The sequence below is a fragment of the Myotis lucifugus genome, unplaced genomic scaffold, assembly GCF_000147115.1.
Source record: "Myotis lucifugus unplaced genomic scaffold, Myoluc2.0 scaffold_155, whole genome shotgun sequence".
Taxonomy (NCBI): domain Eukaryota; kingdom Metazoa; phylum Chordata; class Mammalia; order Chiroptera; family Vespertilionidae; genus Myotis; species Myotis lucifugus.
Genome location: NW_005871203.1, coordinates 1,954,667 through 1,980,568, shown reverse-complemented (window position 1 = coordinate 1,980,568; position 25,902 = coordinate 1,954,667). Strand labels below are relative to the sequence as shown.

General features: G+C 58.2%; 1 protein-coding gene across 2 annotated transcripts; it reads right to left on the bottom strand.

Annotated features, from left to right (window-relative positions):
• Positions 1-5,957: 5,957 nt before the first annotated feature.
• On the bottom strand, positions 5,958-19,075 carry RBM38 (RNA binding motif protein 38). 2 transcript variants are annotated; one of them, XM_006095418.3, is made up of 4 exons: positions 18,772-19,075; positions 17,915-18,038; positions 17,387-17,441; positions 5,958-7,547 (listed from the first exon to the last, which is right to left on the bottom strand). In XM_006095418.3, exons 1-4 carry the CDS (start codon positions 19,006-19,008, stop codon positions 7,244-7,246), a joined length of 720 nt encoding a protein of 239 aa, XP_006095480.1. In that variant the 5' UTR covers positions 19,009-19,075; the 3' UTR covers positions 5,958-7,243. The 2 variants fall into 2 exon arrangements, with proteins under 2 accessions (XP_006095480.1, XP_014316940.1); XM_014461454.2 differs by lacking the exon at positions 17,387-17,441 and having other exon boundaries at positions 7,409-7,547.
• Between the last annotated feature and the right edge of the window lie 6,827 nt (positions 19,076-25,902).

Here is a 25,902-nt window from a genome sequence, read left to right as displayed (position 1 = left end):
ATGGGGCTTCTGTGGCCATTTGCTGACTGACTCCAGATGCAGTGTGACCCTAGTGGGTCCTCATCTTGAGGTGGTGGAAAACCTGCAGGGCTGGGATCCTTGCTGGAGGCCCCGGGGAAGAATCGGCTTCCAGGCTCATTCAGATTGCTGGCTAAATGCAGATCCTTGTGGCTTCAGGACTGCGGCCTCCATTCCCTGATGACGGACGTCAGGGCGCAGGTCTTTGCTCCTAGAGCAGCGGTTCTCAACCTGTGGGTCGAGACCCCTTTGGTGGTCGAATGATCCTTTCACAGGGGTCGCCTAAGACCATCCTGCATATCAGATATTTACATTATGATTCATAACAGTAGCAACATTACAGTTATGAAGTAGCAACGAAAATAATTTTATGGTTGGGTCACAACATGAGGAACTGTATTTAAAGGGCCAGAAGGTTGAGAACCACTGTCCTAGAGGATATCCACCTTCCTTCTTCTCACAGGGCCCCTTCGGCAACAGCGGGCCAGGTCTTCTCACTCTTGAATCTCTCCACCTCCCCCTTCTGCTGCCTCTCTGCCTCCAGCTGAAGGCAGCTCTCTGCTTTTAATGGTGCTTATACTGAATCCAGGCAAGTCTCTGCCTATGCTGAGGTTCTAACCCTCATCCATCTGCAAAGTCCCTTTTGCCCTGTCATTTAACCCGTCACAAGTGGCAGGGACGACAGCGCTCTGACTTGGTTTCCTGGTTTTCTCTCCTTGGCAAAGGAAAGCCTCTTGACTGATCTGTCCTCCTGGAAAATGGCTACGTGGATGCAGTTGGCACACGCAGCTGAAAATCGCTGGCTTCACAGAAATTTTACTTGGTTTTACTTTCTGGGGGTGAAGCACTGTATGGGAGTCCCCAGGAATGTGCCTAAGAGCCCCCAGAAAACTCCTGCCCAGCCCAGCCCCTTGGACTGTCCCCTGCCCAGGGCCATGTTTCCAATTTTGTGCACCAACCACCAGGGGAGCATGCTTTGCTGGGACACTGAGTAAATAAACCAATACTTACCCCAGAGCCCCACAGGGCGGCCACTCAGCTCAGGGACAGATATGGTCAAAATTGAATTCCTCGGCCCTTGGAGGAGGGCCAGGCTGCCCAAGAGGAGCCGGGCGGGAGGCATCCCATCCCACACTCCCATGGGTGACTCTAATGATCCCAGAGGGCTCGGGTGGGGAGGGAGGTCACCCAGCCGCCCGTCCCCCTCATCAGTCTAGGTGGCCTCCTTCCCCTGGGCCTGGAGTCCTGCGGGCCTTTCCCAGGTCAGCGCTTCGCCGGCTCCCAAGCCTGTGCCCAGGGCACCACCTCTTCCTCCACGTGCATTCTCGCATGAAGACGCAGCCCTCGCTGCCTCAGATGACTTCTCAGCCTGGAAGATCTTTTCATTAGAACTCTTTGGAATTCATATGTTCAGCAAGTATTAAAGTGCCCCTGTTCTGTGCCTGGCACTGGGCACCATGGCTGGGTACCATCAAGGATAAGGATGGGTATGACACGCTTCTGCCCCTCCCAGCTCACAGTCCAGGATGGGAGACAGGAAAACGCATCGAGAAGTACAAAACCTAATAGGTGCTTTGAAGGAGGCAGACAAGCAGGGTGCAGAGTGAGGGGAGGCGGCCTGGAGGCAGCAGATGGGCACACGGCCTGCATGCCTGCAGGAAGGCACTGCAAGCAGAGGGCACTAGCCTGGGTCTCAGACAAGCGTGGCTCTTCAGAGAGGCAGCAGAGAGGTGGCAGGGCCAGCTCACCCCAGCCATGGAGGCCGTGGCAAGGATCTGGCATTTAATTCTAGGGCAATGGGGAGCCACAGAGGCTACTATGCCCGGAGCAGCACATTCTGAGTTCCCTTTTTAGAGGATGGAGTGAGTTACCCTAGTCAAGAGACTGGAGGCAGCAAGAACAGCCTCTGGACCCCACCCGGCTCAGGTCCATCAGAGACACCAGGAGACCGTATACAAGGCCCGGATGAAGAAAACACCCACCCTGCTCGCATTTGGCAGTGTCCACACAACTGCAACATGGAATACGCACCAAACATCATTTCCCAGTTTTTATTGCTCAGCTGTAAACCACAGAGAGCTGTGCTGAGAGAAGCTGAACTCCTGTAGCCCACCACTGCTTCTGCCTGCTCTATTTCCTTCCTGCCGCGCCTTATACGCATATGGAGATGATTTAACACAGTCCCTTTATTTTGAAAATTTCCCCCCAGCAGTGTTAATTTTATAATTTAGGGGGGAAAAACAGCTTTATATTTAATTTCTCTAAAAATGCCCCAACAGGGGCCAGGGAACAGGGGAGCCAGCAGGAGGCCCCAGTAGCTCTGAGTTGTCTTGATGCATCCAGTTCAGCTGTCTGAGGGGCAGGCTGTGGGGGTTCCCCCCCGATCTCCGGGCTGCTGTGCACCCCAGTGTGTACACAGGTTTGGGGTAGAGCAGGCGAGAGAGTGGGGCTGATAAGCAGAGCCGGGCACTTATCAGGCCCCGCAGGAGGCCCGGGAGGTATCTGGAAGGCCAGGTGCCCACCCCGTGCCATGCCCCGTGCAGACACCCAGCCCAGAGCACGCCGAGCAGCTGCCTGGCTATTTTCACTGTATCTGGATGGTCCCCAACCCCAGGGGGTTCCCGGTTGGGTGTTTATGTCTCTGGGGGACAAACACAAGTGTGACTCAGCAGCTGAGGCGAGCTGGCTTTGGGGTGAGGGCGGTGGTGGAGCACTGGTGGGGGTGGAGCCCTGAGCAGAGGCCCCGGGGAAGGGCAGCAGGCGGCCTCCAGATTCGGGATTCTCTGGTCCACATTCTGACTCCAGCTCTCTGGACTTGGGAAGGCGCTGAGCCTCCCAGCCTCCGTTTTTCCATCTGTGAACTGGACTCAATCAACCTCCCACCAGCTGCTGGGAGCATTCAGGGAAAGAATAGACATAAAGCCACAGAAAGCACTCCATAAATGTCAGTTTCATGAGCTGACATTTAGCTCCAGGGGTGAGAGACTAAAGCAAGTGGGGTGGTAATTGTCTTGTTTGGCTGGAAACACGGGGTCCTTCACCCGCAGGTGGACCCGGGTGGGTTTCACAGGAATGAGGGTGGCTTTCTCACCTCCACCCTCAATTACTTGCCCAGCTTTCCCTCTGGGCCCTGCGGGCCACCTCTCCTCGGGGGCTCAGGAATGGTGGCTCCCTTCCTTGGGGTCGCCGTTCCTCCAGTTGTGCAATGGGGACAAAGTGTTCACCTCATGGATAGCAGAGGCCACCCTGAAAATGCTGGGCACAGTGCCCGCCTGGGCCAGTGCCAAGCTAGAGCCCCGTGGTCATTGTCAAAGTCTGTGACGACTGCTGCAGCGACTGGTGGCTGCCTCCGGTGCTCACTGGCAAGGGCGACGTTGGAAGCTCTCTCCTGGCTTCACCACCATCCAGCGCCCTCAATCCCAGGCCCCAGGAGGATGTTTTTTTGAGGCCTCAAGGCATGTCCCAGAGGCTGCCACCGGCCGATAGCGACAGGAAATGGGCTGGCCGAGAGTGGCCCTCCAGATAACCCTGGCAGCACCCGCAAACCCCTCCCTGCCCCCAAACCCTTATCAGTTGCAGCAAATTTCTCTTCTGAGCCGGGAGCCCCATGAGGACCTCCCTGACCCTTGCCAGTGTTTGCAAACAGACCCAGCCAGCAGGACAGGCGGGGAGGGGCGGGCAAGGGTCCCAGTAAAGAAGAGGGAACCCTGCCTGGCAGGATCTCACCTGCCTTGACCCCGAGAACCCCGACCTTTCCTAGGCAGGGCTGGGGGCCTGGACCACTGAAGTGGGGGTTTACAAATCCCAAAGTCGAAGTGACTGGAAAAGGCCCCAGGAGGCCCCTGGGGGTCCCTGGACATGGTACAGGGAAGGTCCCAGGTCCACCACGAACCCCTCCCCATATCAGGGTGACCCCATCTCACTTCAGTGCCAAGGGCTGACCACGTGGAGTTGTCATGGCGTTGTCGGTGGAGTCGGACTCAGTTGCCCAGCTCTGCGTGGCTGCTCCACCCTCCGGAGTCCCTCTGCCCCGTTCCAGGTGGACACCGCAGTGACTCTGGTCTCAGTTCCCTCTCTCCGTTCCAGGCCCCAGCCTCTCCAGGGTCAGATCTGCACAGCACACTCCAACCTGAATGGATGGTCCCAAAACTCCCACTTGTGTCCTCCGCTAGAAATCTCTGATGCCCACTGGCCATCGGCTGAACCAAGTTCAGAATGTTTGCAGGCCTCAGCTTCCCTGCTGGGCCTGGCACGGCACTAGATTCGGGGGAACAAGGCAGAAACCCCCACCCTTCTGGAGTCAGTGTTTCAATGAGGTGAGGGGCACAGAGACAGATGAGGACACAAATGAAAGGGAGGCTCAGTTCTGTTGCCTGAACTGAGACCTGGTCAGAGGAGGCTTCTGAAACAAAGAAACTTTTGGGCTGCGAGTTGAAGGAGTTCAGCTGGTGAAAGCTAGAGGATTCAACAGCAAGTGCAAAGGCCCTGGGGTGAGTTGTGCCAGGTGTGGGCAGAAGGCAACAAGGCCAGGGCCTCATAGGCCACAGTGACCACTTTGGCTTTTCCTTTGAGGACAATGGGGAGCCCCAGAGGGCTCTGAGCTGGGGGAGATGTAGATGTGAGGGTGAGAGGGAATTCAGAGCAACTCGAATCTCTAGCTTGGCCACTGTGTGAAAGGTGAGTGAGTGAGACAGCGACAGATTGCATGTTATGGGGCCCAGCCCTATTCTGCAGGGTCAGAGAACAAGCCTGGTGCCTGGACAGTGGCTGGCCCCAAGTAGGTCATACCCAGGACCTCTGAGCCTCTGCTTAGGCTGACCTCCTAACCAGGAGCACCCATTCCATTCCCGGAGATCACTGAGAACCCTCACCCTGCAGTCCAGCTGCCATCCCCTCCCCGTCCCCCAGGTTCAGGGGACTTCCCACTGATAGAATCAGTCACACTGCACTGAGCTTGCCAGTGGCATCTGTGTACTGCTATCCCTCCCCAGACTGCGCTCACAGCAGACCGTCCTCTGGGTCTCGGCTGTCTCCCCAGCTCCAGCAACCACCTCCTGAAGTTCATCTACCTCTTCCCCTCACTGCTCCTTCTCCAGCTACCCTGGCCTCCTTGGCCTGTTCACCCTACCCCAGGACCTTTGCACTTGCTGTGCCCTCTGCCTAGAATCCAGTCATTCTCCATCACCTGTGATATTTCCTTCACAGTGTGAGCGGTATTTGAAATTACTCCATTTGCATGTCTGTTGTGTCTATCCCACTAGACTGTTTAAGACTATCCCCAATGCTCTGCATGTGACCCAGCACACATTTCTTAGAATGAATGAATGAGAAATTTAAAAAAGTGACTGAATTAATATCCTCTCCAGCCTTAACACCTCCTCTGTGAGGCCTCTGCGATTTCCCCAGCACTGAGTGGGGCTCCAGCTAAGTTCTGGGAGATGCTGGGTCTATCCCCACGTTGGGGCTCCTCAGCCCTAGACCAAGACCTGCCTTCCTGACTCTGACCTTGTGCCCCACCTGGCTGCCAGCACCCACCTGCTTCCTCTCAGCAGCCCTTACTCAGCGCCTTCCTTAGGTCTCTTGGGGAGCTGTCTCCCTATTCCATAGGGTTCTGCTGGAGCCATCAATCACAACACTGAGCCACGGCCCTCAGGGCCCTGCTCTGAGCACGCGCCTTCACTGAGCCAGTGTGCTGTCCTGGGATTTTAGGCGACTGCTGAGCAGGGAAGCACCTGGGGGAGGGGTGTCGGTTCCGTCCTGCCTCAGCGGGTGGTAATGGGGGGCTGTGTCTGTCCCAGCACTCTGGATGCCTGCAGGCCGGCTCAGGAGACACTCCATGAACGGTCAAAGTCCCGCCAGGAGGGTCCCGGGTGTGACTGGCACCACATGGCCCTGCAGGGAATCGAAGGCGCCCACCTCGAGAATTATTACAGACCAGCTTCTCTTTAAAGAAAACAAGTTTTATTTTTATAATCAGAACATTCTAATAAAAATATTATTATAACATTAGCTACCGGTATTTCCTGGGACTTGACTGCGGACCAAGCGCACCGCAAAGCGCTCGCCTGCGCCAGTCAGCCCTGAGGCCTCCCGCTTCCCTGAGGTAGGTCTGAAGGAATACCCCCAGCGCCCCCAACCTTCTGTCCACTCTCCCCAACCCCCTCGGCCAGGCTGCCCCTCACCTCCCCCTCCTGTGCTGGGCCTCTCGCCTCCCTCTGCACTGAGCCCAAGGCAGGCAGGATGTGTCAGGCTGGTCTCAGCCAGGCTGGGGTGCAACAGGGGACCAAGGAGAGAGGGTGGGGCGCTCTCAGCCAGCATCACCTAGGGCCCCCTCCCTCTGTCCCTGCAGGGGCAGCAGGGGTGGAGACAGGCTTCTGAGACAACTTACTGTCGCTGAGAGAGACCTGAAGACGCCCACCCTCCGAGGGGCTCCTGGTGCTCCAGCGACAGACACTTTTTCAAACAGAAATGCTGTCCGTCTCCTTGGGCGGAGCCACGGACATAAGTGAGTCTCAAAGTCAAAAACGGGTTCTGCTTTCCTGGGGGCAGGAGCCTCCGCTGAAAAAATAAACTGAAGTTCTGAAACATCTTAGTAGCAAAACAAGGACGGTAAGGAAAAAGGCTGCAGTGCTCGGCGGGCTGGGGAGCAGCCGGCTGGTGGCCCTGCTGCACTGAGCCCCGGGGCCTGTGGAAGAGCCCGCGCCGTCACCAGAAACGAGAATTCCACGGGGCGGCTTCCCCACACACGGTCTCCCGCGTTCACAGCTTGTGCGGATGGAGCAACAATAAACAGTCAATTCACGTCGCTCCTTCAGGTTTCCCTGGAGTAAGGCATCTCTGAGCAGGACAGTTTCCACAGAGCCCGAAGGGTGCCCGGGCTCTGTGGAGGGTGGGGAGGCCTCACGATGCTGAGGAGATGCCGGGAGACCTCAGCCCGGAGCTCGGGCGGGAGGGAGGGGAGGAGGGAGGAGGTGAAGGGAGAAGGCAGGTGTGCGCGCGGGGAGGTCCGGCTGCATCTTCTAGAGCTCCCGCTCACTCTTTCTCTCAAAGTCCTCCCTCGAGATGTGTGGGGTCCTGGATTTAAAGGGATTTGGTCTCCAGGCCATCCAGGGTGCAGGTGGGGGTCCTGCGGGGTCCCAGAGGCACAGGTGCTGGTGTGGACCCCGAGCTCGGCCGGCCACTTGCCTGGTGGGTGTGGGTGACAGGCCTCAAGGGGGCAGTGGCCTCATTGCATCCTGTCGGGCTGCAGCTGCGGAGGCTGGTACTGCACAAAGGTGGTGCCCGTGGGGGCCGAGGCCGAGAGGCCAGGGGGCACGGCAGCCGGGTAGCTATAGCCCACGAAGCTGGTGACGGAGGCAGGCGAGGCGGCGTACGGGTACTGGTCGTAGGTGGCTGGTGGGTACTGGGTATAGGCTGGGCTGGCCGGCGTGTACTCAAGGAACGGCGAGGACAGAGATGGGATGGGGGCAGCCGGGATCACCACGCTGGGCTGGACGATGGCTTGAGGGTAGATGTAGTGGGGGGTCAGCCTGTGGGCCAAACAGAGGGGTTGAGGTGGGACCCGGAGAGCCGGGTGCCGCTGTGTCCCTGTCCCCAGTCTGTTTTTCTGTGGCTGGAACACGACAACTGTGCAGGCCTGTGCCCTGGCTGTGCCTGCCACCCTCCCCTCCTCCAAGTTTGTATGCAAACATGCCCACTTCAGCGGTCCTTTCCCAGGCATCCCTCCCAACCCTGCACCCCACAGGACCACCAACATGATTGGGGGGCCATGTTGGAAAGTGATTTAGAATCCTAGGAGGGTGACAGCAGGCATCGAGGCCAGCTCGGGCCCTTCTGCGCATGGGCACCATGTGACCGCCCAGGCTGCCGGCCCACGAAGCCCGCCGTCTCCTTCTTCCCTGTTCACCTTCCCAGCATCTGCCCCCACAACGGACAGTGCGCCCATTTACCACGTCTCCCTCCCCACCAGTGTCAGCTCCCCCGGGGGTGCTCATTCCTTTCACGGACTGCGGGCCTGGCTCCCAGGAGCCCAGTGAGTGCAGGGTGGATGGATACATAAACGCGGGCGGAAAAGCGTGCAGCAATGACGACGGTGAGGTTCGGGAAGGAGCAGCCCACAGCCTGGCGCTGCACTGCCCAGCACCCCTGACCTGTGGTGACCGTGAGGTCCAGCCCTCAGGTCAGCCTTCGCATTGGTACCACGTTTTACAACAGAAACACGGAGCTCAGTAGCTGGCCCAAGGCCCCATGGCGACGGAGAGGAGGGGCCGAGACCCCCAGGCCCTCTTAACCGCCATGCTGGTCCCACCAAGGCCTCGCCACTGCACACCCGGCCTTCCAGGGTAGGGATCAACTCAGTATGTCGCAGATGAGAAACTGAGGCTAGGAAAGGCAGCATCAGCATGTGCTCACTCTGCCAACCAGCCGCTGGGCTGCCCTGGGTAAGTGGCTGAGCCGCTCTGAGCCTCACAGCTCATTGGACACAGAGGGGCCTCATGGGGTAGACAATGCGGCTATAGGCACCTCCTCCTCCTCCTCCTCCCCCTCCTCCTCATACCAGCACAAGTTACACAGGACGGGGCCACCAAGGGGGTGAGGTGGGACCCCAACTTCCTTGCACTGTGAGATGGGCTCGGGATCCCTGCCCTGCCCCTGCTCCAAAGAGAAGCTGCTTTGAAAGGAGAAGGGAAATGTTCCCTTGGATGCTCTCGTGCACCTGGCAGGGGCAGCAACAGGGACAGCGGGGCACCCAGGGCGTGTGCCGTCCCCTGGGCAGGCTCCCTCCCAGGGCGTGTGCCGTCCCCTGGGCAGGCTCCCTCCGCACCCGAGAGAAGCCCTCACTCCGCAATGACCAGAAAAGCCCAAGCATCGTGCCCAGCGGACAAGGCAGTCCAATGTCCCCCAGACCACACCACACATGGCAGGGAGACGAGCCCCTACTCAGCCCACGCCTCTCCCCTCCACGTCAGGACAGAGAGCCGAGCGGCAGAACACGCCTCTCCCCTCCACGTCAGGACAGAGAGCCGAGCGGCAGAACAGAGCTGCTGTTTATGAAAAAGGGAGGGATTTACGCTAAATGGTAAAAGTGTTTATGCTAAAAACACAAACGTGTGTTTATACACATGCTAAGGACAGGTGAGGCGGAACCGCATGAAGCTACCATTTTCATAGGTGCACGAGCTGGCTGACAGCAGCTTTACACGGTATTATGTTTTGATGCGCTGGAAAGGGCTTCAGGATCACACGTGGGTTTGAACATCCTTAGAAGGCGAATGGATTCACGCGTGCCATCAGGAATAAAGCGCACGAGTCATGACAGCCCGGAGGTAGAAACATCCCGTATCCGTGCACTGGAGTGAGAGGAGGATAAGCAGGCTGTGGTGGCTCAGGCCACAGAATATTATTCGGCCACAAAAAGGAACGCAGTTCTGACGCTGCTACAATGTTGGATGAACCCTGAGGACACTATGCTGAGTGAAACCAGCCAAACAAAAGGCCACACACTGTGCGATTCTATCAACAGGAAACACCTACAACAGGCGAATCCAGAGAGGGAGGGAGCCTGGGCTGCGGGGCTGCGGGAGGGTGCAGGGGAGGGGTGCGGGGTTGCTCAGGGTCTCCTAGGGGTGAGGGGGATTCCGGATTACACACACGGCGGTGATGGCTGCCCACCTTTGTAAAGGGGCTTAACGCCTTCAAATGAGATTCGCGGTCAGGTGGACGTCACCACCTAGAGCAATAGGTAAGGGCACCCTGAGTAGGAGCAAAGCACCGGGGGTCAGTGCTGCTGGACGCGGCGTGGGCAGAGCTGAGGCGAATGACAGCACTGGGGGCCCCCAGACCAGACAGCAAACACCTGAGGGATGAGAGTTTGGGGCACACCTGGCTCCATGCCCCAGGTGCGCCCAGATCCCTGGTTCTGGGCCACGATGCCAGCTTCCCCCCAATCCTTTCAGAAGCCTCTGCTGCCCACCCCATGGGAACGAGAACCTTGAACAGAGCCAGGCTGGGTTCGAATCCCACCTCGGCTCTCACCTGCCGAGGCTGTGCTCTGGGCCAGGACGTGGTGCTGAGCAGACCGTACAACCCCTGGCCTCTTGGGGCCTGGCTTCCAGGAGGGGTAGAGTCACAAACACACACCAACCCGTGAGCCAGTCCTGAGACTCAGGGAGGCTTCTTGGAGGGGCGACTGCCCAGAGCTGGAGCTCCATGGCCTCTCCCTCACCGAATCCCAGTGAGCAGCGTGGAGGGGTGAGCTCCAAAGCCCTCAGGCACTCACCCCTCCAGACAGGTGAGGGGCTCTGCGGCCCACAGGCCTCCTGGGAAGGAGCAAACAGACACAGGATAGAGCATGCCATGGGGCAGTGCCCACCAGGCCGCCGTCCTGGCCATCATCAGCGTGGTGCCACCCACCACAGGAGTCCACACCCACCTTCCAGGACCTTGGAACAAACACTCCTTAACTTGAGGTTATGGAAGCTCTGAGCCCAGAACTTCTCCAGGCACAGGCAGCGATGGCCCTACCCCAACACCCCACGTACCAGCTAAAAACGTGGATCCTCACAGCCTGAAGGTGGATGGGTGGGTCCAGGATCCTGCAACTGACAGCCCCCAAAGACTCTACCACGCACCGCACTCAGGAACCACTGCCTAGACCAGGCCTCACACTGTGCACAGCAGAAGTACCTGGGGCTTTACAATGACAGGTTCATGGCCACACCTGTCTCAAGGTACGGCCGGCTCAGGCAGCTGTCACATCTACCAGGTTTCAACCCCCTCTCCCCCCACCGGTGTCAGGACCAGAGCTCTGGCCCAGCGACTGGAGCTGCCCTGCTGGCGGCACTCAGACACCATCAGGGTGAACAACGTTCAGGTTGGGGAGGAAAGGGACCCCGTTTCCTGTCCCTTGGGGATACTGTCTGCATGTATTCACCTGCTTCCCTCAGGTGCTCTGCCCCACCACTCAGTATGTGAAACCCCGAGGTAACTTACAAAGCTTTTCACAGCCATGGAAAAGGTGCTGTTGTTATCCCATTTCCAAGAGAGAGAAACTGAGGCTCATAGAGAGGCCTGAGTGACTGCAGTCCCAGAGCCAGGGCACAGCATAGCAGAGTCTGCCCCCGTCCGTCCGCCGCCTGGTACCTATGCCCACAAGCACTGGCTGCGGGCTGGGGCATGCGGACCCAGACCCATGCCAGGGCCCACCCAGATGGGAGAGCGGCCTGGGCACCATGAGCACCTGTCCAAGACACGGCCGTTTCTGGTGGTTCTGTCCTGCCGCATGGAGGCCCAGGACACAAGACGAGCCGAGGGGAGGGGCGAGGAGGCGGCAGAGCCCGCCAGGCAGACCCCGAACCTGCCCCACAGCTGTGCACGGGGACAGTCAGGGGCTTTTCCTGTCTGTGGAAAGGGTCCTGAGGAAGATGGCCTAGAGCTCACTGTGAGCACCAAGACCCTCCCCTGGGACAGCGGTTCTCAGCACAGTGCCTGCCCCCAGGGGACATGGCCACATCTGGGACATTCTGGCTGCACGTTGGCGTGCCGCTGGCATCCAGTGGGTGGGAGCGAGGGGTGCTGCCAACATCTGCTCTTCTCAGGCCGGCCCGCCCGAGAATTCCCTAGCAGCACAGCGAGGCGAGACCCTGCAGGAGACTACAAAGTGACGGGCAAATACAAGGACTTCTCACCTCCACGACCACAGGCCAGACAACCACAGTCTCCCAACACTCAAAGCAAAACTCGCAGTGAAAAGCACTCGGCCACAGTCCGGAGGACCCATTTCTGAATGCAAAGCTACCTCTAAAAGTAAAAATAAAAAAGGCAAATGGGCTGGTTTCACTTTTTTCTGCTCTCTGGAGACGTGACCTCAGGCCCCGCCAGGCCTCGGGGCACCCCAGGCTCTCTGGGGCCATCAGACAATAGGCAGGTGCGAGGGGGGGTGGGCCGAGATGCCCTTCCTGGGACCATGCCAGGCCCTGGCACAGCATCTCCACCAGAACCTGTTCTTCACCCAAAAGGGCACCCACACCAGCCTCCCCTCACCGCCAAGACCAACCCGACCTTCCGCCCATCTGCTCAGGCCCAAAGCTCTGGAATCTTCTTGGATTCCTCTTTCTCTGACATATCCCTTAAAATGTATTCAGAATCCCACCCTTCTCACCCCAGTGCTGTTTGTAGCTGCCGCCATGGCCGCGAGCCTGATGTGTTACTTGGACCCCCTCCACTCTAGCCTGGCAGCCCAGCCCACCCAGCCGCCAGAGGGGCACTGAACAGACCAAGTGACCCGGCCCTCATCGCTCAGGGCCACCCTGGCACTCAGAGTAAATCCCAAAAGCTCCCCTGGGCCCCATGGCCACCCTGCTGGGCCCTGCACACCCATCTCCCACTTCCTCCCCTGCCTGGGGCTCCTTTCTCCCCACAGCGCCTGTTGCCAGCAGACACACGATTATTCCCTTTTCCATTTGTCCCCATCCCCAGGACCACTCTGCGGCAGAATGCTCTGTAACCACAGCAGGGAACCAACCATCTCACGCGTACGGGTCCCCAGCCTGGCACAGAGCCAGCGGGTACCTGCTGAATGAACTGGCTGACTGAGCGCACGGCTTCCTTCCTGCACCACATGGGAGGGGTCGGGAGAATGACCGGACGCCCCAGCCCGCTGCAGAGCACCTGTCGTGTCTACCTGGCAGATAGGGAAACTGAGGCTCAACAGGAAAGTCACAAGGACAAGGAAGTCAAGAGGGGCCTCCAGACTCGTCACCCAGCTGTGGCATGAAGGGGCTGGCCACCCAGGCCCACTCCCCCTCTGCGGGCATGTAGAGCCTGCATCAGCCTGTCTGTGGCCTGGCCTCCCCCTGGGTTGAGGCTTGTGGGCGAGGCTCTCCAGCCAGAGAAGGGGCTCTCCTGCCGGGCCAGTGGGGCGGGCGAGGGGCTCCTCCTCCCAGAGGAACCCCAGAACCACCGGAGGCTGGTGGAGGCTGGTTTCTGTTACGGCAGACAGGGACAAACAGCAGGTGTGCACGGGCCACCCGCCGCCCCCGTTCACTCCAGTGAGTGACAAACAGGAAGTGCCAGTCACCCAGACACCCAGAAAGTAAAAACAAGCCACGTGATGCCCCACAGCGGGGAGAGGGCACGGACCTCCTCCCAGCGCCCTCAGCTCCTGGCTCTGACCTCACTTCCTGCTGTGCCCTCAAGGCACTGACTCCCCAATGCACGGCCCCTCGCCTCCCCCAGCTTTATTTACTTCATATTATGAAATAGTGAAAGACTCCCAAGAAGTTGCAAAAATAGTACAGAGAGGTCCCCCAATGTGAGGTCTTATAACCCAGTGCGTTACCTAAGCCAGGAACCAACACACACATGACTATTAACCAGGCTCCAGGCCTGGTGGGGTCTCACCAGTTTTTGACGTGTCCTGGTGTGTAAGTCCCACTCTGTCTCACAGCCCATGCAGGGCTGTGCCATGCCCAGAGGAACGCCCTGCGCAGCTGCACCCCCAGGAGCTCTCGGGCCCTCGCGTGCCCTGCTGGCTTTGTGAGTCTGGCTACCCCATTGGAGTGAGCCCCTGTGACGGGGACCGGGTCTGTCTTATTCTAAGTGTCCGGGCACAGGGCCTGGCATACAGCAGGCGTTCAACAAGCACTCAATGAATGAACGATTCTGGGAACAGCCCTGTATGTGCGGCCCAGGCCCGGGTGCTCCACAGCTTCCATCACCCCTGGCCCCTCTCCTGTCCTGGTGGTGGGGCGCTCCATGCAGACCCTGCACATGCACATTCACAGCCGCAGGTCTCCACGTGGGCAGCAGGGACCTCCACACAGATGCAGGGCCCTGACACTACAGGCCAGGAGGTCTGTACAATGCCTGGGAGAAGGTCCCATGGGGTTGTCAGTCCCAGGGAGTCTGGGTTTGTCCAAGGCTGGCCAGAGGGAGGGGGTGGGCCTCATGGAAGGAACCAGGGTGTCGGAGCCCCTAATTTAGGGCCCCCACACCCACACTGAGAGCTTAGGCAAGTTTCTCCTCTGGTGCCTGTACTGGAGGCTGGAGTAACACCCTGTCAAGGGCTGCCATGCGACTCGTCACTGACAAATCCCAGGCCTTCCCATGGGCCAGGCCCCCATTGACCACTCAGCACACAGGCGCTCACTCAGCCGGGAGGCATTCCCACCCTCCAAACGAGGAGAAGAACCCAGAGAGAAGGGGTTGGCCTGGCCTCGAACCCAGGCAGACCCCAGGGTCCTCACTCCAGCACCCAGCACACCTGATACCCAGCTGCCCCAAGACTCCCTCTTGTCATCTGGGCCCCCAGGGCCTGGCCCCACGCCTGGCACAGAACAGGGCTCACGGAAAACGGGTGTGGGGTCCACAGCATGGCCTTCTTAAGAATGGGGCGGGCGGGCTGTGCCCAGGGAAGCAGCTGGCCCTTCAAAAATAACCCGAGGGGGGTCCAAGTGCAGGCAGGCCCAGGACCAGCCTCAGATCCTGGCAGGCCTTAGGCCCAAGCGTGAACAAACACCATTCGACACCAGGAGGCCCCTTCCAGGCCAGACCCAAGGCTCTCCAAACTGCTCTGACCCTCACTCCTGCCTGCAGCCTGCTGACTGTCCCACCAGCCAGCAAAGGGACGCTCTCCTGCCTTGACCAAGCCACTCGTCACCTGGCCTCGGCCCCGTATGTGGGTACATGAAGGAAATGCAGCCGGCGAGTCAGGTCCTGAAAGATCCCAACAACCTACTTCTTTGGTGACTCTTTCCACACTGACATTTATGGCCCCGCCAGGGGAGGAATTCCAGAAGCCTTGCCCAAAAGCGGGGCCGAGGGATCCTTCGAGTGTCCGGGCCTATGGGGACCAGGAAGTCCAGCCAGGCAGGGGAGGGGTTAACCGGCTTACAAACTGAGCTGCCCGGGCTCCGGCTCCCACAGTGCCCTCAGCCAACAACAGGCCTGGCCTCGCTGCCAGCCCGGAGCTGACAAAACTGACCGCTGAGTCAGGCCCGGCCACACTCCCAAGCCCGATTGTTTGCAAAGACAAAAGGGACGCTGACAGCCCAACTCTCCGGCCGGGCAGGCGGGCACTGGGAGAGGCAGCTGACCCCGGCAGCCCAGCCGGCCGCCTCTCCTGGGCAACGCACCCAAGGGCCTCACCCAGGCCTGGACCTCAGCAAGGCCTGGTCGGGGGGAGGTGGCGAGATTCTGAGAGACTTCAGTGCACCGGCTGATGGACAGTCCTTCTAATCCCTTGTCCCTGTTTGGGTGTCCACCCCCTGGCAACCAACAAATAGCTGGAGGCCTCTTCCCCGTCGTCACGGGTATTAAATGGCCAGCCAGCAGGTTCAGTTACAAAACATTGTCACCTGAGGTGGGGAACGCAAGGCGGCAAGATCTGTGACCGACCCCAACTACCTTCACAGGGGTGACGCTCCTGGGACCCCATGGGGCAAGGTCAGGCATCCCTCTCATCCCCCACCCCCACCCGAGAACAGGGGTTGAGTGTGGATTCTAGAGCTGGCCTGGGTTCAAATCCTGCCACTCCAGCCACCCTAGACCGGTTGTTAACCTTTTCCTCAACCTTTCTTTGCCCCGGTTTCCCCATCTGTGAAGACAGGATGTATCAATCCCCATCTCAGAGGGCGGGGTGAGGACAGGAGAGACGTGGCAGGAGCAGGGGCACCCAGCCCCACGTGCCGGCACCGTGTCAGAGGAAGCTGGAGGCTCAGGAAGAGGACCTCACTTGCCAAGATGGACCCAGCCGGTAAGTGACAGAATCAGGATTTGAACGTGGGTCTGCAGGATCCAGAGACCAGGCACCGACAGTTACCGGAGTCCCGGAGACAGCTGCGATGGATCAGACTTGGGTGGGGAAGGCATTGTTGCATTTTAAGCAGGAAAGAGCTGCATGTGCCTGAGGCTCACGCCCTGATCTTTGTGCAGCTGGCCCTGCCCCGGGGCACCTGGTGTGGATCCCGGGAACACAGCCAGGGCTATGAAAATGAGGAACGCCCTCCTCGTGTGGCCTGAACCCCAGAGAGGAAGAACCTGGGGTGATGGCAGGAAGACTGAGGTGTCTCCAAAACCCTTGCAAGACAGCTGCAGACCTTTACGAAGCAGAACCCTGGCGAGAAGGAAACCCAGAACCACCTGCTCTCGGCCACCCTCCAGGCTCCCCCCCAGGAGGGCAGACTGGAGCTGAGCTCACACACATGTGCAATCCACACTGAAACCGCATGCAGGCACCCCCGAGTCTGGGCATGGAGCAGTTCCTCCGCCATCTGGCTGACCTGCGCAGTCCACTGGAGCCTGGCTTTATCCCTGCTCTGGTCCTTGGTCCACAGGGCCTGCCCCAGTGCGCCTGGATGCTCCTCACACTGTGCTTCTCTCCAGGGCAGGGGCGCACACGAATGCGCACACTGGTCTCTAATAGCCTAAGAAGTGCTAATGTTCTAAAAGGAGCTGCTTGTTTTGCAACTGTCCTCCCGCCTCCCACAAAGCAACAACCTCCCAACCCCAACAACAAGCTCCCTGCACGGGGTGCACAGCCGACATCAATCACGGGGCTGGAAAGTCAGACGGCATAGCAAGCTCCTTTGTGCCCCTGAAGTGTGCACGTCCTTCCCCAAGCAGCTGCCAGGCCTTATATGTTCTAAGAAAAAAAGCAAAGGGGGGGGGGGGGCTTTTTTGGACAGAGGAGGGTGGGACACGCTGCTCCAAAGCATGTCAGACAAAAGGCCCACCGGCCAGCCCGCTGGGGCAGGGACATCTGGCCTGATCCTGGCTCACCTGCTCCAGCTTCACAAACGCCGGACCCGGCTGGCAGTGACCTGCTGCCACCATCTGTTGGGCACTGGAGGTCAGAGGGGCTCCCCGAGAAGAGCCCAGCTCGCCAGTTCCTAAGAACGTCAGCAACACTTCCAGAGACTCACCCCCCAAGCCACACCGTCCTCACGCCGGCACTCACAGCAATCAGAGCTGCTGCTCCCGTCCCCACTGCGCGGTGAGGAAACAGGCAGAGGCGCCTGTGTCGGCTGCTGGAGGCCACCCCACTCTAAGGGGGAAGCCGGGATTTGAACCCAGGCTGCAGGCTCCAGCCCATGCTCCCCACTCTCTGAGGTGTGGCCTCTGCCAGGGGTGGAGAACTGAAACCTGTCTTCTCTCAGTTCTCCCAGCTTGTCCCCACCCTCTCCCACCCCAAAAACACAATCACGTTTCTGAAAAGTTGGAGAAGACCGATGGTTCTCTAGACACAGAAAGGGGGCTGCTAATGGCACAACCAAGGCAGTGGGGTGGGCAGTCCTAGGATGAAATGGGCACCCACACTGGGAGGCCCAGGAAACCCCCCACCCCGTCTCCAGCCAGCCACTCCACTCACCCATAGGTCCGCTGGATCAAGGTGGGGTGCAGCTGCTGTACACCGATGGCAAAACCTACAACGAGACCAGTTAGGGGCTAGGCCTCACCGGGGATGCAGAACAACCCAGCCATACAAGTCCAACCAAAAAGGATAATCCACTTCCTTGCTCCTCCCAGGCTACCCCCACGCGAACCCCAAAGCTCCCAGCCAAACAGGTCAAGGGACCTGGGGGGTAGCAGCCTCTAGGCTTTGGTCCTTCTGACCTCAGGTCCCAGAGACCAACTTCCTGTCTCCTGAGAGGACAGCTGACAACTGGGTGACGCACCCCCCTCACCCTGTCCTACGGGCACATGCAGCCAGACCAGCTAGATGCAGGGGTCCAGCTCCCAAGCTAGGGGATGACTGTCCTGTGATGGCTCCGCAAGCACATGACAGCCGACTGCCACTCCTGGGGCGGGGAGGGCAGGGCAGGGGGGTGTCACTGGGCAGATACCAATGCTGAATATAGCAGCTGACAAAAGCCTGGGAAGGGAAACAGCCTCTCACCAGAATGGAGGCTCCTCGGCTTGGCGCCCAGATAGGCCAGGTTCACGTTGGCCTTGCGGCCGTCGATGTTGGGGTTAGGGTCTTTGCAAGCCCTCTCCGCTGCCGACCGGTCGGCCATAGTCACCTGGAGGAGCAGAGGCGTCAGAGGCTTCCCTTGTAGGGTGCAGGGCAGCGGGCTCCACACCCCACCCCCGTGACCCCACACCTGGGGCCCTCCCACAAAGCTGCCCCCTGGATTCCAGCTCCTCCCTCCAAGTTCAAGTGCGAGGGAAGCTTTGCCTTCAAGGACAGAAACAATCTCGAGGAGACAGCGCACCCTCTTCCCCTGAGAGAGGCAGGGTTCTATCCATTTCCTCATGGCAGGGGTCTGGGGACACTGTAGTTAGGAGGACGAGGCTGTTTGCAGACCGCTGTTCACTTAAATTGATGCTCACTGGTGGCGGCCCAGGGGACGGTTGGAAACCGTGGGGGGAGGGGCGCCAAAGGGTTCAAAGCGCCCGGGGGGAAGGCTCTGCTTCTCCCTGGCTAGCTGCTCCAGAAAGTCCCGAGAACAGTCGTCTGACCCCCAAACCTCGCCACAAACTCCGAAGTTCTAACTGAACACAGCGGGTTCCCTTTTAAGCCGGGCGTGGGGTGGGGGCAGGTAGACCCAGCCGCGGGGAGTGGGGGGCGGAACCGGCTGGAGCGTGAACCGCCGCCCCCCGGAGTCCGAGAGGGGGCAGCAGGTGCGGGCGCCCGGCTGAAAGGCGCCCCGAGCGGCCGCGGGGCGGCTGGGCGTGCGCCCGCCGGCGGACTCAGCGCCCCGGGCCAAGCTAAGTGCAGGTTGGGGTGCGCGCCCGGCCGCGGGGGCCACTTACGAAGCCGTAGCCGCGGGACTTGCCCGTCTGGCGGTCGGTGATGACCACGGCCTCCTCGATGTCCCCGAAGCCCTCGAAGTACTTCCTGAGCGAGGCGTCGGTGGTATGGTAGGGCAGGCCGCCCACGAAGATCTTGGTGAACGTGGTGTCCTTCTGCGAGCCGTGCATGGCGCCGGGGGCGGCCGGGGGCCGCGGGAAGCCCGCGCTCGGGGCGCACGGCGCGGGCTGCAGCACCATGGGGGGCGCCCTGCGGCCTACGGACCCCAGCCGCGCGGGGGTGCGCTCATGGGCGACGCCGCGAGAAAGCTGGCCAGCAGGGCGCCTCGGGCCCGGTCCGCTCGAGGGCCCGCCCGCGTTAAAGCTGGGTTAACTGCGCTGCGCTCCAGCGGGCGCTGCGAGAACTCTGCGCCCGGCCCCGGGCTTTTGTAGCCGGGCTCCGCCCCCAGGCAGCCTCGGGCCCGCCCCCGTCCGGCCCTGGCGCGCGGGGTCCGCCGGGAAGCGTAGTCCGGGCCCCGCCCCGCCGCGCCCGGAGCGCAGGGGGAAGCATTGGGGTGGGGTCTGACGCCGCCGGAGCCCGCGCATCCGGACGTTTCCGGAGGTCCTACTACGTGCCCGCGTAGTTCCAGGCCTCTGCCCTCGTGGAACGCAGAATCTAATGAATTAGATATGGGCAATTATTAGACCATGGTTACTGAGTCAATATTTATCCCATTGCTACTAGAGTACAGCGACATATGCTAAAGGTGAAATGATTTTTTAAAAAATCTACAGATATAATTCATTCGACGAATATTAATCAGGACATGGGGGCTGCAGGGATGCACAAAACACACTCTAGCCCCATGGAGCATCTATGAATAAGACAATCCAACAAATAAAAATATACAATATGTAATCTGGAAAGAAATAAATCAGGTTGCTGCTGCAGGAGGGGCCGAGTGGTCCCGGAGGCCCCCCTCCAGAGAAGTTGATGGGGCAGGGGAGGTAGTTGTGGGCTCTTCAGAAATCTGTCCCCAACCTCTGCTGCTGTCAGAGATTCCTCCTTGTGTGTGGGCCACCCTTGGAGGAGAACAAGCAGAGGCTGTCCACCTTGCCTTTGTTCCTGTCTCCAACCACAGAAACAGGCCCATTTTCAGCCCTCTCAATGTCACACTGGCAGGTTGGCTATAGAATTTGCAGAGTTCAAAGTTATTAGGAAGCCGAAACCGGTTTGGCTCAGTGGATAGAGCGTCGGCCTGCGGACTCAAGGGTCCCAGGTTCGATTCCGGTCAAGGGCATGTACCTGGGTTGCGGGCACATCCCCAGTGGGAGATGTGCAGGAGGCAGCTGATCGATGTTTCTCTCTCGTCGATGTTTCTAACTCTCTGTCTCTCTCCCTTCCTCTCTGTAAAAAATCAATAAAATATATTTTTAAAAAAAGTTATTAGGAAATTCACATTTGATAGGAGAGCACTTAACCAAGTGTGGGGCCTTTCTGAGCATCCAGCCATGGGACTGTGCCCGTCACTGCCCTCAAAGCTGGCCCTGGTACCAACTTCTCCCACCAGCAGGTCACACCACGATGCCAGGACAGCTCTGGGGGCCTCAGACCTTCTGCATGTCCGGGCACCATTGTGACCCCTGTTGGAACTGGAACTCTAAGTGGGGTCACTCCTGGCCCCAACCCTATGGACTTCTCTCTGGACAATGGGACACAGGCTGGGGTCTGTGGGGACACTAGTGACACCAGGCAGGCTGAAGAGGAAGGGATGCAGGCGAAATGTTTGCTAGTTATTGAGGCTGTGTTTGAACCCAGGTCCACTCAAACCTGTCTCGAGCCCCTGGACTCCCTGACCCCAAGATCCAGTCACTGAAGTCTGATCCCTCCTTCCCAAGCCCTGTCTTCAAAGAGCCTACAGGGAACACACTTTTCTGTGTCAACTCATTTCCCCCTTCTCTTGTCACTCACTGTCCCTCCGACTCGCTGGGCACAACACTGCCTCCAGGCCTTTGCCACATCACCTGGCAAGCAGAGGGCCCTCGGGAAATACATGAGTGAACGCACAACGGAACGAAGGAGGCAAGGAGAGCTCTCAACCGGGAAAGGGCCCCTCCGACCACCCTTTTTGAAAACTTTGATTACAGTGTGACTAGCACTTTTCCTCCCTGGCTGCTGGAAGAGCAGCCACCATCCGAGAACGACACAGTAACTATCGGGTCCAGGAAGTTCGTGAACAACAGACGACTTCAGGGAAAGCAAATGGCCACGGAAGTCCTTCGCCCTGGGAAGGTAAGAGTACAGGACCTAAGACAGAAATGCAGGGGAAACCAGCCTAAACGCAGTATAAGACCACACCGAAGGCATCTTTGCATTTGGATTCAGAACCCGTTTTGGTGGTGGCAAGACAAACTGGCTTTATGATTCCTTGGATTAGGAAAAGAAACATGAACCCAAACACGGACTCACAAGACATGGCCTGTATGAAAAGAAGACTCAAGAAACAGGGAAAGGAACGCAAGAACAGAATGAAGAAAGTCAGGGGTCCGCGAAGCCAGTGATGGAGCAGGCAAAGAAAAAAGAGTAAAGGTTCTCTAGTGACTTCATCTGTGGCGACTGCAGATTTTTCATGAGAGGATTAATACACTAAGAACTTTTAACAAATAAAGTGTGACCTACACTTGTTGCGCCAGGGACGACGGCCACTGCTCGATCACGTGACCTTTTGCAAGCTGGGTTCTTTCGCTGGGCCTCAGTTTCCCCTTTGTGCCAGACAGGTTCTGAAGCCTCGGCCAGGAAGGGCTGGGGCAGGATCCACGGCGCCCTTGGCACACTCCCAGGCCGGGGGTGGGGTGCGGGCGGCGGCGACACCGGAACTACAAATCCCAGCGCCGCCCGCGCCGGCCCCACCCTGCCCCCCCCTGCAGCCGGGGAGGTGTCCCGCGGGGTGCGCGGCTACGGACGCGCGCGCGGGCGTCTGTGGAGCACGTGCTGGCGCCGGGGTCCGGAGGTGTCCGCAAAGGTCCCGGCCCCGGGCGGCCGCCAATGCGGGGCCACAGGGTCAGAAAGCGGGAAGCACGGGGCTCGGCGGGATGTCGGTCCAGCTCCGGGCGGTGGGCTCCCTGCGTGCACCTCGCCTCCCGCCCCGCCCGGAAGTCGCTGGGGTAGGGGCGGAGGTGGGGGCAGCAGTGTCTTAAGAAGCGGATGCCCAGGTACGGGTTCGTTAACCCATTCATCCCCTGATCCCTTAAGTTTCGGCATCGTCAACCTCTCCGACTGTCCGGTAGCCCCACAGCCCCAAGTGTCACCAACTTCTGCCTGAGCCATTTATTTACCCAATTCATACTTAATGTAATGAATGGGCCATCAGCTTCTGGGCCCCAGGGATACTGCATGTAGGAAACAAACGCCCTCCCCGCTTCCCGCAGCGAGCTCACATTTCAGGAGGAGAAAGACAATCAGTGAATATTGCATTTAGGCACGTTTTCCAGGCAGTTGCTGAGAAGGGACCAAGGAAGAGGGTAGGAGTAACAGGTGTACTTAGCTTCTTGAAAGGCCCCTGGGAAATGGTGAGAACCGGAGCCATGAGAGTAAAGGGAACAGCAGAGGGAACAGGAAAGATGAAGGCTCTGTGGTGGGAGATACGGCCACCAACATTTATCGAATATTTTTGAGTGCTGGGCGCTTGTATGTGGCCTGCCCATCATCCCCACCTGCACCCTCCTCACCAAACCAGAGGCCAGAGGAGCCTCCACTAAAACATCAACGTAGCAGAGAGGAAGCGCGAGAGGCTGGGGCTGGCAGGCTTTCCCACGGCAGCCCCGCCTGGTTTGGGCCCCGCCGTTTCAGCTCTGCAGGGACCTGCCTCCTACGTTCCCTTCTGCTGCTCCCTTAGGAGGTAAACATCACTTCCTTTCTGTGCAGGCAGCACTGAGCCAGCTGAGAGGGCGGAGGGCAGGCTAAGACCAGACAGCCCTGCGTTTGTGACCTGCACCTGTCACACACGTGTTAGCGACAACCTCTCGGGGCCTCAGCTGCCTCAGCTATAAAATGGGCATAATGACAGTCACTTCCTCACAGGGCTTTTGTGGAGATGAAACTAGACAGTACACAGAAAGTGCTGAGCGTGCCTGGCGGCGCGGAGCTCGGTAATGCAGAGCCCCGCAGTTTTCATGTTTTTACCGGAGCGCCTCCGCTTCAGCCTGCACAGCAGCCGCGCAGGTGGGGAGGTGGCAGCCTCGCCAGCCCTCCCACACGTGCTGTCAGAGGTTCAGTGGCTCCCCACCACCGGGGGACAAAGTCCCAAATCCCTTCCTTCCCTACCTCCCCAAACCAGGACTGAAAGGCCCAGCTCCGTCACACTGAGAAAAGCCGCCAGAGCTGATAGGATTACAAACACCCAGGTCCCGATCCGAAGGCTACAGGCTGTTCAGTTTTGGCCACTCCACAGGGAGGCAGGGGTGTTGGGAAGCCCCTTTGCCCAGTACATGTGCGACTAATACCTGGGCTTCGAAAAGGCTGTGACCCAGCCTCTGTCCCTCTGTCGGAGGGAGAGTGACCATCTGCTGGCCGGTCTTCCTGGTGCGCGCTGCTGAGACCCTGCCCCAGCAGGTGCAGCCTGGCCGTGAGTCAGACCACCGGGAGCCTGGTAGTGTTTCTGAAGACTCCTGTAGACACAGCGTGGACATGGAATCTTTCCCGAGGGCGGGGAGCATGGGGGGGGGGGGCGGGGAAGGAGGTGGGACAGCACGTTACACCTGGGAATACTGTGTTCGCTTGGGCTGCTGTAACAAAAGACCCCAGACTGGGCAGCTTACACGGCAGAATTTACTTCCTCACACAGTTCTGGAGGCCAGAAGTCCAAGGTCAAGGTGTTGGGAAGGTCATGCTGCATGAAATCCGAGCAGGTAAAGAGCCTGACGGACACCCTGGGCCTCTGGCACCAGGAGCTGCGAATCTTACAGTGGGAAGTGCTGGTCATCAAGACATTTTTCTCAGAAAATACCAGCTTCCATTGCTTCAAAGGCCAACCCAGGAACCAGGAGGATCCACGCAGGAAGGGAAACGAAGGGAGGGAAATGATGGCAAACTTGGTGCATGAGGAGGTGCCCGAGGTCAGGAGCCCCCAGGGCTCGACCTGCAGGGGAAAGGTGGCCAGTCATGGCCAGAAGTCCAGGTCAGAGTAAGGAAAAGCCAGCCTCCCCCAGCCCCCAGGCAGCCCAGTGGAATCTTGTTGGAGCGATACGGACACAGTATGACAGGCAATCGGGCCACAGCTGACCACTGAGACTCACACATAGGAAGAGGCCCACACTGTGGCTGGTGGCAGAGAAGAGAAAGATGTGCTGGGCACTGCATGGCCCTGATGACCCAAAGGGCAGAGTGGATTTGGACCCATGGAAGCCTGGCAATTGACAGTTTCTCCTTAGTACTTTGTCCACTCCCTCTCCCCGCCCCCTCCCCTGCTCCACACCCATGGGGAGAACCTACAAGAATGCATGCCAGTTATTTTTTAAGGGGCTGACTTACTTTAAGCAAATATGCAAAGTTTTTATTTGCTTTGTAAACAGTCCTCACCTTAAAAAGTATTTCTCAATATACTGATGCGAAATTCACAATAGACTTACATACAATAGGCTATAGAATGACTTACTCTGTTGTATTTGCCTTGTGGTAACACCACCTATTATGACAGAAACTCTCAAAACTGCAGCCACAGGGTTCTCCCACCTTCTCCCGCCTCCCGTGCCCAGCTCTGTGCCGGGGAGCCTTACTTATAGCAGGAAGTCCTGCAGCGCTGTGTTGCTGGCAGCCTCTGGCTGTCCCCAGCACCTCTCCAGGACACAGGTGGCTTGTGTTGAACTACCTTTCTAAGCGCTGCCCGGACAGACTTCCACCAGGTGCTCTGGACCCAAGGTCTGGGGCTTATATAGGGGGCTTGTCTAAAGGTCTCCGAGAGAGAGAGAGAGAGAGAGAGAGAGAGAGAGAGAGAGAGAGAGAGAGAGGGGAAATTGGCTTCAAAGTATAAAAATAAGAATCCCAAACGGATCATTTTCATTAAACATCTACAAATGCAGTATGTAAATCTCACTAGTGTTCGAACACATTCAAGACATTTGAAAACAATTTGTCACATGACACTTTTGAGAAATTCCCCAGTATTCAAGGTGATTGTTAATAAATCATTGTCAAGTGTAGAGGTTGCCAAATAATTTCAGAAGTAAAACATGAAAAAGTCTGCAGAGAATGTGCCTGTAAGGTGGGATGAGGGTGCATATTAAGATTTGATGTGATGAGTGCAGAAACCTTCACACGCCAGGCCTAGGGCAGCAAGGTCCCAGGGAGAGGTCCTGCCAGCCAGTGCAGCTGCATATCTAGTAGCCATGGTTACAAAAGTATGATCAGGTGAATTCATTTTATTATTCAAAATATCACTCTTTTCTTTTATACCAAGTCTTTGAAATCTGCTGTGCATTTTACATTTATTTACACCTCAATTCCCATGTAAGCCTAGAGCTTCAAATTAAAACTCGGCTTAAAATCGCCATTTGCCATCAATCCCCATCGGGGGAGATTTGGGTTTCATAATCTTTCCCAAACCAGGGGCAGGAACCGTGCTAAAGGGTGAGCGGGTGTTCAGTGTCTCCTACCCACCAGCAACCAGGCCTCAAGGTCCAAGAAGGAAACCAACGGGGACATTAACTTCTTAAGTAGGAAAATCAGGACTCTGGCCTCTGAAATATTGTTGCTTTCAGCTTTTCCAAAGGAGGCCGGCCATCAATTTTTCTAAAGATAAAAATGTATTATTTTAAAGAATATTCTTCTCACAGAATAAATAATCCCTCCGTTTCACTTTCCAAGTATCTTACAAGCTCAGTAACAAGAGCAAACCGGGAGCCTACATTCATTTCCTCTAATAAAGTTAAGTCCCTGAAATTGAATACAGAACCTGTCCCCCAATAGCGGTATTGAAGTCATTGGCGCCACCTGCTGGCTGCACCAAAGCACAGCATCCCCCTTGGGGAATCCTCTTAGATGCGTGCCCATCCGCATTTCTCAGGAGGGACAGCAAGGGCTTTGCAGTCAGCGGGCACTCACATCGCCCCACCAAATCCCACCCTGGCATCCTTTCGTCCAGGATCCAAGGCCATGAC

Excerpts from the sequence above, each read along its gene's own strand:
- RBM38 (XM_006095418.3), bottom strand. The coding sequence starts at position 19,008 with ATGGTGCTGCAGCCCGCGCCGTGCGCCCCGAGCGCGGGCTTCCCGCGG. Across the intron at positions 18,039-18,771 it reads AGTCCCGCGGCTACGGCTTC|GTGACTATGGCCGACCGGTC; the intron begins GTAAGTGGCCCC and ends CTGCTCCTCCAG. Across the intron at positions 17,442-17,914 it reads GCCGAGGAGCCTCCATTCTG|GTTTTGCCATCGGTGTACAG; the intron begins GTGAGAGGCTGT and ends GTCTCGTTGTAG.